The following is a 15457-nucleotide window of genomic DNA, read 5'->3' as shown; positions in this document are numbered from 1 at the left end:
ACACACCAATACGACGCTCAAATCGCGGGATATATCGCGAGAGTTGGGCTGGAACGGTAATCTGATGTAGATCTCGCGAGAGTTGGGCTGGAACGGTAATCTGATGTGGATCTCGCGAGAGTTGGGCTGGAACGGTAATCTGATGTGGATCTCGCGAGAGTTGGGCTATAACGGTAATCTGATGTGGATCTCGCGAGAGTTGGGCTGGAACGGTAATCTGATGTGGATCTCGCGAGAGTTGGGCTATAACGGTAATCTGATGTGGATCTCGCGAGAGTCGGATTTGAAAAGACGCGCCGTTTGAAGCTGAAGAGGAGGAGGAAGCGTCCCGCATCGAAACGAAGTAAATATCAACTATTATTGATGAAATGACCCAAACTGATCTGATCACAGCTTACTGACTAACTTACCCAGGCGCGGTGATGTAGCGGGGGCTCACTGACCCCACATCCCCCAGCAGACGAGCTGCAGCGGTTCACAGGGTGGAGGAGGAGGAGGAGGAGGAGGTGGAGGAGGAGGAGGAGGAGGAGGAGGAGGTGGAGGTGGAGGTGGAGGTGGAGGTGGAGCTGAAACCGTGTGTTTGTGTTTCAGGGTTTTCGCCACCATGACTGCAGACAACGAGCTGGAGATACAGGAGGCTTTCCAGCGAGCTCAGAAAGCCCACAACAACAAGGCCAAGCTGGTAGCCCGCCTGAAGAGCAGATATGTGAAGGTGAAGTTATGGAACATAAAGAAAGCCCTTATGGAGAAATGGACTGGATACTTTAGGGTCACTCTGCAGACACATTCACACTGAAGACTGTTCTGCAGAGCGCCAGTGTTTACTCAGTGAATACCCTAAACTAGTTCACAGAGGCTAGGAAACAAAAGCCTGACCTCAGAACAGACTTGGTGGGGTTTGAGGAAGGCGTTCATCAGTGAGGACACTGCCCATGAGGAACGGGCTGAGATTCCTCCAGAACGCTGCCAGAATTTAGGAGACTACAGTCGTCATTAAAAGTGCTGTTTTGTTTTGAATGTGGAGAGAGATCTTTTCTCTTGTCTGATTGGTTTATTGCTTCCAGCTGAAAGGTTGAGTTTTGCTACTTAATCTAATTTGGAGTGCAGATCGGTCCACAGCTGCTAACCCAGTAACGGTTGTTTAAAAGGTTTAACGTGAGGTTCCTGTAGAAAAGAGCAATGTGTGCCATGTGAGCGCCAACGACGAACCCAAACGCTCCTGTTAAACAGTGGTTGGTGTGGCGCAACAGATAACACCACTACCTGCCACTGAGCTACCTCACCATGTGGGAGACTGGGGTTCGATTCCCAGTCTGGGTGACTGTGCTGCTCTACACCAATAAGAGTCCTTGGGCAAGACTCCTAACACTACACTGACCTCCTCTGTAATACGAGTCACCTTGTAAGTCGCTCTGGATAAGAGCCTCAGCTAAATGCCGTAAATGTAAATGTAAACAGTGAAGGCTTGTGTCTGGTGCCAGCTGCCAGATTGCAGGTTGGACGGGGGGGGGGGTACACGTTGGAAGCATGAATTCTCCATGTTCCGCTCAGAAAAGCAGACTTACTCTAAGTGTTTATCATTGTTCTGTGTCTGTGAGTAGCTGGAGGATAAGGAGGAGTTCCATGAGGAGTTCCTCCGCTGTATGAAGTATGCCATGATCATCTACACCAGAGAACCTGCTGTGGAGAACGTGATCGATTTTGTGGTGAAGTTCACTGTGAGCTTCGAAACCCCCATGAGTGAAGAGGATGAGGATGGTGATGAAGACGAGGGCTCATTTCTGAACTTCCTGCTCAACTTCCTGTTGGAGGTAATGCCGAGGAATGTGTTTCTGAACATCCTGATTTAAATGTAGGATTTATTTAATCACTAATTGAGTAACCCCACCCCCAATCCCCAAGTCTCACACAGCGAGCAGTCATGCGGTTCGGTTCCGGGTCTGTCAGCTGGTCAATAAGCTGCTGGGCAGTCTGAGTGAGAACGCTCAGATCGACGATGAAATCTGTGAACGGATCCACGAGGCCATGCTGATCAGAGTGACTGACAAATACCCAAACGTCCGAATCCAGGCAGCACTCGCTATGGCCCGCCTGCAGGACCCCAATGACCCTCAGTGTCCCACCATTAAAGGTAGCTCTCCATTTAATGACCCCACACTAACCCCCATTGAAGGTAGAACTGTGGTGATGGTGAACTTACAGAAGTGTGTGTGTGTGTGTGTGTAGCATACATGCTGCTGTTGGATAATGACTCTAATGCTGAGGTCCGGCGAGCTGTTCTGTCCTGTCTCGCTCCCTCTGCCCTCACACTCCCCAAAATCTACAAACGCACTCGAGACATTAAGGAGAAAGTCCGGAGACTGGCCTATGAGGTACGCGCTGCATCAGAACTGCCCACTCCCCTCTCCCTGCTCAGTATAAATCACAATACCTACATTTAGTGTGTTAATGTTAACACCCTGGTTAGAAGTTAGAACCCACCTCAAATGAATACTTGTGTGTGTGCTGTGTTTCAGGTGCTGGCTGAGAAGGTGCACATTCGGGCTTTAACCATCGCTCAGAGAGTCAGCCTGCTGCAGCAAGGCCTCAATGACTCAGCAGGTGTGTGTGTGTGTGTGTGTGTGTGTGTGTGTGTGTGTGTGTGTGAGAGAGAGAGAGAGAGAGAACCCACTCGGGTTAGATTTGGGTAGTAAGGTAGGTTGTGTTTCAGTTTCCTGCGTTGATTTTAGATCAGAACTGAAGGGCTGCTCTGTGTTTGCTGGTGTTCCACTTTTTTCCTTGTGGCTTTTTCTGTCCCTCAGTTCCAAATATCCAACCGCTTTGTGCTGAATCTCTTCCAGGGATTACAGCCTTCAGTTATAAATTCAGACTCAATCCATCTGGCTCTGAGGTTATTCTCTGTGTGTGTGTGTGTGTGTGTGTGTGTGTGTGTGTGTGTGTGTGTGTGTGTTAGATTCTGTGAAGGAGGTGGTGAAGGTGTGTTTGCTGCCTGCGTGGTTGCGGCTGCTTCAGGATGATGTTCTGCAGTTGCTGCACAGGCTGGATGTTGAGAACTGCGCAGAGACCGCCATTTCAGCCCTTCACGCCCTGTTCTCCATGGCGAAGTCTCCTGACGACCTCCTGCAGAACGGAGCCAAGCTGGATGAGAGGTGAACATTGACGAGAAAATACAAACTCTCCTCGTTGGTTGTTAGTTCTGTACAGGACTGCGGTGCTGGGTCAGGGTTACTCCAGCTTACCAGGGACAGGTTCCTCATTTTTCCCCTGGCCACATTTCTAAGGTGGCTGGAGTGGGTGGAATGGGTGCCTGCTGACATTCCACACATCTAACACCGGACGGATGTGTCCTTCTGTCGGATTGCTGTCCCTGAGAGTTTGTGTTTATCCAGCTAACAGTGCTGTGTGGCAGTTTACTGATACTGTGTGTGTGTGTGTGTGTGTGTGTGTGTGTGTGTGTGTGTAGGAAACTCATTCCTGTGGAAGCTCTGACATGTGAGAATGTGCTGTACTGGAGGGCTGTGTGTGAGTTTGTGAAGGCTAAAGGAGATGAGGGGGAGGAGCTTCTGGAGAAACTGCTGCCTGAACCTGCCATTTTCGCGGAGTACCTGTACAGGTAAATACTCACCTTTACCTGGTTAGTGTTCATACTTGAATACGCTGTGCTGTACTGCACTGCACTCTACAACAGCTGCGTCTTTTATTACATAGTACTGAATTCAAAGGTCGATTCGTACCCTACACTGGATTCCAGTGCCTCACGGAGGCGGAGGCTTCTTGTACTGACTGTGCCGCAGACTCCTGAAGCAGAAATCCTAATAAACATTCTGCATAAGAGCCGTTTTACTGAGAGAAATAGAGAGCGAAGTTTATAAGATGACGAAACGCCTACTTACAATGGTGTTTCTCTCTCTCTCTTAGTTATCTGAAGAGTATCCCATTGTTGACTGAGGAACAGCGGGCTGATATGGGTCAGCTGGAGCTGGTGATGACCAGAGAGTTCATCGGTCAGCAGCTCATTCTACTGGTGGGCTGCTTAGACACTGCGGAAGAAGGGGGCAGGTACAGTAAACAAGCACAAATTAAACACATTACATCAGTTACTGCTGAGCTTGGGGAGGGGAATCTGATTGTAGTTTAGAGGCGAGGAAAGCACGATTTAATCTGTTATTATATTTTATTTTATATTCAAATGATGATTAAACCAGGGGGGTTAGTTTTCTTGGATTATATGATCTAATAAATCTTGATTAATGTAAGCTGTTACACTCTGCTTCCTGACTCTGTGTGTGTGTTTTATAGGAGGCGGGTGTTGACTGTGCTTCAGGAGATGCTGTTGTTGCCCAACACACCACTGTCTCTGATTGGTCAGCTGGTGCAGAAGCTGGTGGGAATTCTCCGTGAAGATCAGCAGCGTGTTGCAGTGGTGCGTCTGTTCACATTAGACCTGCATACACCAGAGACCAGTGCAGGTCTTTTAAACAGGAGTGTGTGTGTGTGTGTGTGTGTGTGTGTGTGTGTTTTGAGCAGATAGCTGAGATTATCTCTGATGTGAGGGAGCCCATTGTACCGATCACGAAGTCTCAGGATGAGAACGAGAAACGGAAGAAACAGGTTAAAGTGAGTCTGATTTCTCTAATTCCGTATATTCCCATTACATCACCAACCTTTAACTCAACTCAACTCGCTCGCTCGCTCGCTCTCTCACTCTCTCTAGCTGGCGGAGGTAAAGGTGTGTATAATGGAGTGTAAGCAGGAGTTGGAGGAGTGTATCAGTCGTGAGGATTTTGCGCGAGCAGCTGAGCTAAAGGAATCGATTGCCCAGCTTGAGGAGCGCCGGAGCTGCCTGGAGCTTGAACCGGATCATACCAAAGAGCAGCGTGTTGAGAAGGTACACAGTACTCCTGAGCAAGTGTGAGCCGCTATGGGGGGTGGTGGGTCGGGGGCCTGCTGGTTGGACCGGTAGGTGGCAGCTGGTTTGGCGAAGGTAGAGGGGACCTTAGCGGGCAATCTTCCAGTAGGTCGGGCCGGGTGGCCATTTATCAAACTCTCAGCTGGAAATTTAGGTCAGATTGAGCCAAAGATGCATGAAATTTTATTTGATAAAACTAGGATTGTAATAATTTGGCCTGGCGTCTTAATTTTAAAGTGATCCCTCTCACACTCTAACACACACACGCACACACTTCCACTCTCTTTCGCTCGCTCGAATAGGTAGGTATAGAGGACTGATGCATTTTCCTCCCCAGTTCGCTTCCTTTAAGTAAGTAAAGGTGCACGTATTTGTCACTGTCTAGTGTACACTGTACAGCGAAATGTGTCCTCCGCATTTAACCCGTCTGTGGTAGTGAACACACACACACACACACACTAGTGCACTAGGGGCAGTGAGTACACACACACCCAGAGCGGTGGGCAGCCAACTCCAGCACCCGGGGAGCAGAGAGGGTAAAGGGCCTTGCTCAAGGGCCCAACAGTGGCAGCCCAGGAATCGAACCCACAACCCTGTTATCGATAGCCCGGCGCTCTAACCGCTGAGCCACCACTGCCCCCAACCACCACTGCCGCCCCCTTCAGTCTGTGTCTCGCTGGGCTGGTGGTCTGACTACTGCTGACCCTGGAATTCACAGCTTCTCTTCCCCCTCTGCGGATCCACAGCCTGATTAATCAGACACGTAGACTTTACAAAGATACAGAACGCTCTTTTAATATTCTGGAATTGACCAAAAAAAAGTCATTACAGGTCAATATAAAACAGATCAGATCTAAAATCAGTACTGAACTGTGTTCCAGGACGATCCAGAGACTCTGCTAAAGTGTCTGACGATGTGCTCTGAGCTTCTGAAACAAATGAACATCAACAGAGGGATCTGCCCCACCATCACTGCTCTGATCGAGTCTCTGGTACAGTGTACCACACACACACGCGTATTGAAGGAATAGTCACTCGCTTTCCCCAGTTGAAGTGTGAGACACTGACGGAGTTGATGTGTAATTTAATGTTGTGCTTTGTGTGTTTGGATCTGAAGATTCTGCCCAGTGTGTCCAGCGCAAACCCTGCTGTAAGGAACATGGCTGTGGTGTGTTTGGGCACGGCGGCCCTCCACAGCAAAGACCTGGCAAACACGCACCTAGTGCTGCTGCTGCAGGTAATGCGTGCACACACACACACACACACACACACACACAGAGGCCAGGTTACCACTCCTGATTGCTCCCGTTACTTGTTCTTGCTTTTAAACTTAATTTTTGCACTTTTTGATTTGCTGCTTAGTTCTTTTTAAAACGTGTGTGTGTGTGTGTGTGTGTGTGTAGATAACCCAGTTGGATGAGCCAAAGATCAGGATCAGCGCTCTTAAAGCCCTGATTGACCAGCTTCTCCTGAATGGAATGAAGATCCTTCAGGATAAACCCTCTGACCTGCTGGACTCCGACGGACGGTCAGAGGAGGAGGAGGAGAGTCCGGTGCAGAATATTCTGAAGATGCTCTCAGAGTTCCTGGATAGCGAGGTGTGATATCAAAGAATGGTGACTGTTTCTTTCAAAAGGATTCCCAAATCTTGTTGATGAGCAAAGCCCCGATTTGCTCTGCCAGTATTTCTCAGAAGCTCCACATTTTCTGATACACGTTAAGTGCTGCAGCAGTTGCAGTAGTAACTCCTCAGGTGCCAGAACTTATGTCGAAAAGCCAAATGGGGCTCCCCTCAGAGCGTGTGGAGGTGATCTCTAATTGTCTTGATTGAGGTTTCTGACACCGTATGACTCGCGGTTATCTAGACCAGTAGTGAGGGTCATATTGATGGTGTTTGTGTGTTAGATCTGCGAGCTGCGCACTGAGACTGCGGAGGGTTTGGCTAAGCTGATGTACTGTGGGAGGATCGTTAGCGCAAAGCTGCTCTCTCGTTTGGTGTTGCTGTGGTACAACCCAGTAACGGAGGAGGACCAGAAGCTGCGCCACTGCCTTGGGGTGTTCCTGCAGCTGTATGCCCGGGAGAGCAGGTACACACTCGCTCTGAAACCTGTGGGGATGAATGGGAGCAGAGAGGAAGGGTAACTTATCTGAGGTGCAGCTATTGAGAAACTCCCACCTGTCTGTTAAATGTAAAGGGAAGGTGGAATCAGTTTAAGGAGACCATTTGGAGACCATGACTTTCCATTTAGAAGTGTTCTTATTATAAGAAGCTTTATTCATGTAGCTCTATGAAAATATTAAGGAACCAACATCCTAGTTTCCTTTAGCTACTATTTCCTTATGTTTATGAACAAAGAACAACTGCAATTCATGTCTATACCAACCTCTCTATTTGTCTTCTACAGTTACACACACTAAAAAGGTGGGGGTAGGCTGAGTGGGTGGGGCTAAACTGTTTAAATGATTGAATGTATCATAAAGTGCAGTGTGTGTGTGTGTGTGTGTGTGTGTGTGTGTGTGTGTGTGTGTGTGTGTGTGTGCGCGCGCCTCTTAGGGCTCATCAGGAGTGTGTGGAGGAGAGTTTCCTGCCCACAATGAGAACTCTGTTCAATGCTCCCGCCACCTCTCCTCTCTCTGAGATCGACTCCTCCAACGTGGCTGAACTTTTCATAGAGCTCACACGACCCAGTGGCCTGCTGCAGCCCCTGCAGGTACACACATACACACACACACACACACACACACGCTGGCTTCTGTGTGCGCAGTGCTGGTGCTGGTCAGTCTCGTTATTTCAGCCTGATGAACCAGTTTAACCCCTCAGACACTTACTGCACTTCCTGTTAGGAAAACCAGCTTTCCCAGTAACTGATTCTGGATCAGCAGCTGAAAGGCTTTCATGATCTGTGTGTGTGTGTTTTCATTCAGGGCATGAGTGTGCATGATTCTCTGGCAGTGCGAGTGTGTAATGAGGTTCTGCGAGACACAGAGGCACCAGAGGTTCGGCTCTACTGTAAAACGCTCAGCTGCTTGGAGATCAGCACTGAGCCCGGACCAGCCAATCAAGAGCTTCAGCAGCTTCTCGCAGAGATGCTGCAGGTAACACACACACAGTATATTGATTATAAAAACTGGGCTGTAGGCCTTCTCTGGACACCTCACATTACCATACCTCTGATGACGTGTGTGTGTGTGTGTGTGTGTGTGTGTAGGAGGTGAAGGATAAGTACTGCGTGAGAATGCTTGAGAAGGTCCTGAATCAGCTTAAGAAGGCTCTCCGCAGTAAAGCTGCTGCTCCAGATTCAGTCCTCACAGCTGTGGATGAGAACATCAGCGGTACCGGCCTCCTTCAGTCCTCCTCACTTACTGTTAATATCCCTGCTCCACTTTTCCTCCCCACCATCTCCTCCTCCGCTGCCTGAGCTAAAATCAATGTTGTTTTTACAGAAGCTGTGAACGAGGATGAGACCAAACCTAAACGGCCCAGGAGAGGTACAGACCTGACTCGCTCTCAATCCTCTCGTTTCTCACTCTGAGCTATTTTCTCACCCCCTGTCCTTCATGTCTCACTTCATCCAGGCCAGAGAAAGACCACCTCGGCCAAGGTCACGAAGAGGAGTGAGGTGAAGGGCAATTCTGATGAAAGGTGGGTTTCAGCTTCCAGATTCCCACACAACCATTTACAGCGTCTTTGACACGGAGTGTGTGTATGTTTGTGTGTCCCCCCTGTATAGTGATGAAGAGAATGTTCCAGAAGCCCCTCCTCCATCAGTGCGGCCTAGCCGGCGGGCAAAAGCCGCTGCTCTGGACAAAACCAAGCAGGACCTGACGGTTCTAATGAACAGAGAAGCCAGCTCGTAGATATGGAGACTAAATGCTCAGCCTGTTCAGGCTCTCTCTGCCTCTTTAACTGTTTTCTGTGTGTGTTCTGATTCCTGTGCCTTTTAAGAGTCATTTTAGTATTTCTGTCTGGATTGTTAGAGGCTGTGCTGAGGGCCGGGTCAGACAGATGTAAACAGATGTTCTCATCTACATCAATAAACATGTTCTACTCTGGTTGTGTGTGAGCTGATGCTCAGCCCTGTGATCAAGCCATGATGAAAAGGAAAGACTTGCTTTCCTTTTATCTACACAGCGATAGTCTGGAATAATTAAAATCCTTTTTCTGAAACAGGTTTCTGCTTTACAGTGTGGTGCTGAGTGGGAGCGTTGTGGCTTAGAAAAGAAAACTTCAGAAAAAGCTTCTGTTCGACTTCAGCAGTTCTGTACAAGCGCAGGCTGACCTCTAGTACTGATCAGTTAAATTAGAAAGGGAGGCTGTAAGTATGTGAGTAAGTGAGTAAGAAGCCAGTCAGAGTTAATGAGTGCCCCTGTGAGGGGTTTCTGATCGAATATGACCAATCAGTGTCTTCCTTTCCCTTTAAAACTAAACAACCTCCTGTGTTGGCTGTTATAATAAATGCTGTTTTTAACTGAGACTGTGTTTCTGGTCTTTGCTTGTCTCGAATCACAGGGTGGAGGTTTGCTCTATGACCCCTATATCTGATCTATGCAAATGAGGCTTGTTCTGATTGGTTGGGCTACATTCAGAAAGTGCTCCTGAGATCTGTTGTAGGCTGAACGACACTTTAGTATTTCAAAGCCAACCAAATCCACTTCTACTCTATTAGAGTTGATGAGGGATGAGAGGCCTCCATCGAGTAGGGCATGATCTGTTGGTGATCTGCTGACTGTGGAGGTATCTCTATCTGCTGCCACTGGAAGGAATAATGCCCTTCTGGGTGTATGTTCAGAACAGAGAAACCAAAATTAGTGATTAGATTCTCCTTAACCCTACAACCTGTCGAGTACGCCTTATTTACAGGAATACAAGAATCAACGCTGGGGAAGAGCCTTTTCTTATGCCTTTTCTTTCTCCCTGAGCTCTGGAAGAACCAACCTGGTGCTGTTCAGGACACTGTTCAGATTCCTGCTCAGTACTGCTGTTTCTAATCTACTCCTCTTACAGCCGCTACATCAGTCTACACCATTCTACACCAGTCTACACCATTCTACACAAGGCTACACCATTCTACATCAGTCTACACCATTCTAGATCAGGCTACACCATTCTAGACTGATCTAGACTTAAATCAAACATGGCCGTCACCTGATGTAGTTTAAATCAAACATGGCCATCACCTGATGTAGTTGCTTTAGAACATAACTTAGTTGTAGAACAAAGGCTGGAAGCCTTCTACCCACTTCCACAGCCTGAACTAGAAAAAATTATATCCTCAGCTAATTGTACAACATGTACACTCGACCCGATTCCCTCTAAATTGCTAAAAGAAATTCTCCCAATTATAATCGGACCTCTTTTAACAATTGTAAATTCATCCCTTAGCCTTGGGCATGTACCCCAAACCCTTAAAATAGCAGTTATAAAACCTTTAATCAAGAAACCAAATCTTGATCCTAGCGTATTATCTAATTATAGACCCATCTCCAACTTAACATTCGTATCTAAGATATTAGAAAAAGCTGTGGCCCAACAACTCTGCTTATACCTGAGTAAAAATGACATGTATGAGAAATTCCAGTCTGGATTTAGACCCAATCACAGCACAGAGACAGCCCTAGTGAAGATTACGAATGATCTCCTTCTTGCCTCTGATCAAGGCTACGTATCTTTATTAGTCCTACTAGACCTCAGTGCAGCCTTTGATACAATAGATCATTCTATATTACTAGAAAGATTAGAGAAAATGGTTGGAATCACAGGGACAGCCCTATCATGGTTCCAATCATATCTAACGGGACGCTTCCAATTCGTAAAGATAAAAGATTTATCTTCAAACTACGCAGAAGTAAGATATGGAGTTCCGCAAGGCTCAATTTTAGGACCGCTATTATTTACATTATACATGTTACCACTGGGCTCAGTTATAAGCAGACATGGCGTTAATTTCCACTGTTCTGCAGATGACACACAGCTCTATATATCAGCCAAACCTGACGATAAATTTAGACTACAGAAAATGGAGGACTGTGTAAAGGATATAAAACTCTGGATGTCACATAACTTCCTTCTCCTCAACAGTGACAAAACCCAGCTTCTCCTTTTAGGTCCAAAAGACTCTAGAAATAAACTATCAGACTTAATGTTAGACTTGGCTGATTCTTCCATCATTCCTGGTTTAGCAGCTAAAAATCTTGGCGTCACATTCGACTCAGATTTATCATTTGAGCAACATCTAGCTAATATTAGTAGAACAGCCTTTATGCAGCTTAGGAACATCTCCAAACTAAGAAACTCCTTATCTCTACAGGACACAGAAAAGCTAGTACATGCTTTTATTACCTCAAGGCTAGATTATTGTAATGCACTACTGTCAGGTTGTTCCAGCAGGAACCTCAATAAACTTCAGCTGGTGCAAAATGCTGCAGCCAGGGTCCTTACTAAACCTAGAACATTTGACCATATCAGTCCAGTTCTATCAGCACTTCATTGGCTCCCAGTTAAATTCCGTATCGAATACAAAATTCTTCTATTAACATATAAAGCCCTACATGGCCTCGCTCCTGAGTACCTGCAGGATCTTATTGTATATTACGAACCATCAAGACTACTTAGATCTCAGGGTTCTGCCTCTTACTCGTTCCCAAAATTCAGAAAACCTCAGCAGGGGGAAGAGCCTTTTCTTATAAAGCCCCCCAGCTCTGGAATTACCTTCCAGATAATGTTGGGGACTCAGACACAGTCTCAGTCTTTAAATCTAAGCTGAAAACTTATATGTTTAGTTTAGCTTTTGGTAATTAATGTTTCTTAGATAAGGGCTGCAGGTCCAGGGGTTCGAGGACCCAGGGAATTGTAGTACACTGAGATGCTGGAGCTGTCGTCTCGCTGCTTACACGTGATCACTCAGGTTTGTTGACGGTGGAGCAGATAGATGCTGGTGTTCTCAGGGTACGCCCGTGTCCGTGTTACCTTCTGGCTCTCTCCTTTTAATTATGCTGTGATAATCAGACCTGCCGGAGTCATCAGACATACCCAGATGCTGATTCTCAACATTCTCTGCCCTCCATAAAATTCCTCTTAGAACTAACTTTTCTCTCTTTACCTTCTTCGAGTAAATGGCCACCCAGCCCGACCTGCTGGAAGATTGCCCGCTGAGGTCCCCTCTACCTGCATCTAACCAGCTGCCACCTACCAGTCCAGCCAGCGGGTCCCCCCCCTCCAACCCGCCACCACCCATGGCTCACCCGCCTGCCGCTGCTGCCTGTTTGGTGGCCGTGTTGAAACCTAGATGGACTCGTGCCTGTCTGACACTATTAATATCACCACTATTAACTTTCTGTTGTATCTGCTTTGGTAATTTTTATCATTAATGTTTAAAACAGTCTGGCCAGAGGAGGACGGGTCGGGTCCCCCTTGTGAGTCTTGGTTCCTCCCAAGGTTTCTTCCTCCAGCTCTGAGGGAGGTTCTCCTTGCCACTGTCGCCGTTGGCTTGCTCACGGGGGTCTTTGACGCTTCATGTTATTTCTTCTTTCTTCTCTGTCTCTGTTCTTTATTAAGTACTAATTATGTAAAGCTGCTTTGTGACAACAGTTGTAAAAAGCTATACAAATAAATCTGACTTGACTTGACACCATTCTACATCAGTCTACACCAGTCTACATCAGTCTACATCAGTCTACACCAGTCTACACCATACTACATCAGGCTACACCATTCTACATCAGTCTACACCAGGCTACACCATTCTACATCAGGCTACACCATTCTACACCATTCTACATCAGGCTACACCATTCTACATCAGGCTACACCAGTCTACACCATTCTACATCAGGCTACACCATTCTACACCATTCTACATCAGGCTACACCATTCTACATCAGGCTACACCAGTCTACACCAGGCTACACCATTCTACATCAGGCTACACCATTCTACATCAGTCTACACCAGGCTACACCATTCTACATCAGGCTACACCAGTCTACACCATTCTACATCAGGCTACACCATTCTACATCAGGCTACACCAGTCTACATCAGGCTACACCAGTCTACACCATTCTACATCAGTCTACACCAGGCTACACCATTCTACATCAGGCTACACCATTCTACATCAGGCTACATCAGGCTACATCAGTCTACACCAGGCTACACCATTCTACATCAGTCTACACCAGGCTACACCATTCTACATCAGGCTACACCAGTCTACACCATTCTACATCAGGCTACACCAGTCTACACCATTCTACATCAGGCTACACCATTCTACATCAGGCTACACCAGTCTACATCAGGCTACACCAGTCTACACCATTCTACATCAGTCTACACCAGGCTACACCATTCTACATCAGGCTACACCATTCTACATCAGGCTACATCAGGCTACATCAGTCTACACCAGGCTACACCATTCTACATCAGTCTACACCAGGCTACACCATTCTACATCAGGCTACACCAGGCTACACCATTCTACATCAGTCTACACCAGGCTACACCATTCTACACCAGGCTACACCATTCTACATCAGTCTACACCAGGCTACACCATTCTACATCAGGCTACACCATTCTACATCAGGCTACACCAGTCTACACCAGGCTACACCATTATACATCAGGCTACACCATTCTACATCAGGCTACACCAGTCTACACCAGGCTACACCATTCTACACCAGTCTACACCAGGCTACACCAAGCTACACCATTCTACACCAGTCTACACCAGGCTACACCATTCTACACCATTCTACATCAGGCTACACCATTCTACATCAGTCTACACCAGGCTACACCATTCTACATCAGGCTACACCATTCTACATCAGGCTACACCAGGCTACACCATTCTACATCAGGCTACACCAGTCTACACCAGGCTACACCATTCTACATCAGTCTACACCAGTCTACACCAGGCTACACCATTCTACATCAGTCTACACCAGGCTACACCATTCTACATCAGGCTACACCATTGTACATCAGGCTACACCAGTCTACACCAGGCTACACCATTCTACACCAGGCTACACCATTCTACACCAGTCTACATCAAGCTACACCATTCTACACCAGTCTACACCAGGCTACACAATTCTACATCAGTCTACACCATTCTACATCAGTCTACACCAGGCTACACCATTCTACATCAGGCTACACCAGTCTACAACAGTCTACACAATTCTACATCAGTCTACATCAGTCTACACCAGTCTACACCATTCTACATCAGGCTACACCATTCTACATCAGTCTACACCAGGCTACACCATTCTACATCAGGCTACACCATTCTACACCATTCTACATCAGGCTACACCATTCTACATCAGGCTACACCAGTCTACACCATTCTACATCAGGCTACACCATTCTACATCAGGCTACACCATTCTACATCAGGCTACACCAGTCTACACCAGGCTACACCATTCTACATCAGGCTACACCATTCTACATCAGTCTACACCAGGCTACACCATTCTACATCAGGCTACACCAGTCTACACCATTCTACATCAGGCTACACCATTCTACATCAGGCTACACCAGTCTACATCAGGCTACACCATTCTACATCAGTCTACACCAGGCTACACCATTCTACATCAGGCTACACCATTCTACATCAGGCTACATCAGGCTACATCAGTCTACACCAGGCTACACCATTCTACATCAGTCTACACCAGGCTACACCATTCTACATCAGGCTACACCATTCTACATCAGTCTACACCAGGCTACACCATTCTACATCAGGCTACACCATTCTACATCAGGCTACACCAGTCTACACCAGGCTACACCATTATACATCAGGCTACACCATTCTACATCAGGCTACACCAGTCTACACCAGGCTACACCATTCTACACCAGTCTACACCATTCTACACCAGTCTACACCAGGCTACACCAAGCTACACCATTCTACACCAGTCTACACCAGGCTACACCATTCTACACCATTCTACATCAGGCTACACCATTCTACATCAGGCTACACCATTCTACATCAGTCTACACCAGGCTACACCATTCTACATCAGGCTACACCATTCTACATCAGGCTACACCAGGCTACACCATTCTACATCAGGCTACACCAGTCTACACCAGGCTACACCATTCTACATCAGTCTACACCAGTCTACACCAGGCTACACCATTCTACATTAGTCTACACCAGGCTACACCATTCTACATCAGGCTACACCATTCTACATCAGTCTACACCAGGCTACACCATTCTACATCAGGCTACACCATTCTACATCAGGCTACACCAGGCTACACCATTCTACATCAGGCTACACCAGTCTACACCAGGCTACACCATTCTACATCAGTCTACACCAGTCTACATCAGGCTACACCATTCTACATCAGTCTACACCAGGCTACACCATTCTACATCAGGCTACACCATTGTACATCAGGCTACACCAGTCTACACCAGGCTACACCATTCTACACCAGTCTACATCAAGCTACACCATTCTACACCAGTCTACACCAGGCTACA

The 15457-nt window shown here is 47.1% G+C and overlaps 1 protein-coding gene across 1 annotated transcript; it reads left to right on the top strand.

The window, feature by feature from the left end:
• Positions 1 to 277: 277 nt before the first annotated feature.
• On the top strand, positions 278 to 9373 carry ncapg (non-SMC condensin I complex, subunit G). Its single transcript, XM_072661838.1, has 22 exons — positions 278 to 343; positions 592 to 712; positions 1602 to 1811; positions 1903 to 2131; positions 2227 to 2372; positions 2517 to 2601; positions 2954 to 3149; positions 3464 to 3613; positions 3919 to 4059; positions 4300 to 4423; positions 4528 to 4617; positions 4715 to 4888; positions 5791 to 5901; positions 6027 to 6146; positions 6313 to 6507; positions 6815 to 6996; positions 7464 to 7620; positions 7835 to 8005; positions 8119 to 8242; positions 8354 to 8398; positions 8486 to 8552; positions 8641 to 9373. Exons 2-22 carry the CDS (start codon positions 605 to 607, stop codon positions 8765 to 8767), a joined length of 2952 nt encoding a protein of 983 aa, XP_072517939.1. The 5' UTR covers positions 278 to 343; positions 592 to 604; the 3' UTR covers positions 8768 to 9373.
• Positions 9374 to 15457: the final 6084 nt, after the last annotated feature.

This window comes from Salminus brasiliensis, chromosome 18, assembly GCF_030463535.1.
Source record: "Salminus brasiliensis chromosome 18, fSalBra1.hap2, whole genome shotgun sequence".
Taxonomy (NCBI): Eukaryota; Metazoa; Chordata; class Actinopteri; order Characiformes; family Bryconidae; genus Salminus; species Salminus brasiliensis.
The sequence above is the reverse complement of the archived record's forward strand: the minus strand, read 5'-3'. Positions and strand labels throughout refer to the sequence as shown.

What these genes read in the sequence shown, in the direction of transcription:
- ncapg (XM_072661838.1), top strand. Translation starts at nt 605, where the DNA reads ATGACTGCAGACAACGAGCTGGAGATACAGGAGGCTTTCCAGCGAGCT. An exon ending in ACCTAAACGGCCCAGGAGAG is followed by an intron (nt 8,399 to 8,485) that starts GTACAGACCTGA and finishes CACTTCATCCAG; the next exon opens with GCCAGAGAAAGACCACCTCG. An exon ending in AAGGGCAATTCTGATGAAAG is followed by an intron (nt 8,553 to 8,640) that starts GTGGGTTTCAGC and finishes CCCCCTGTATAG; the next exon opens with TGATGAAGAGAATGTTCCAG.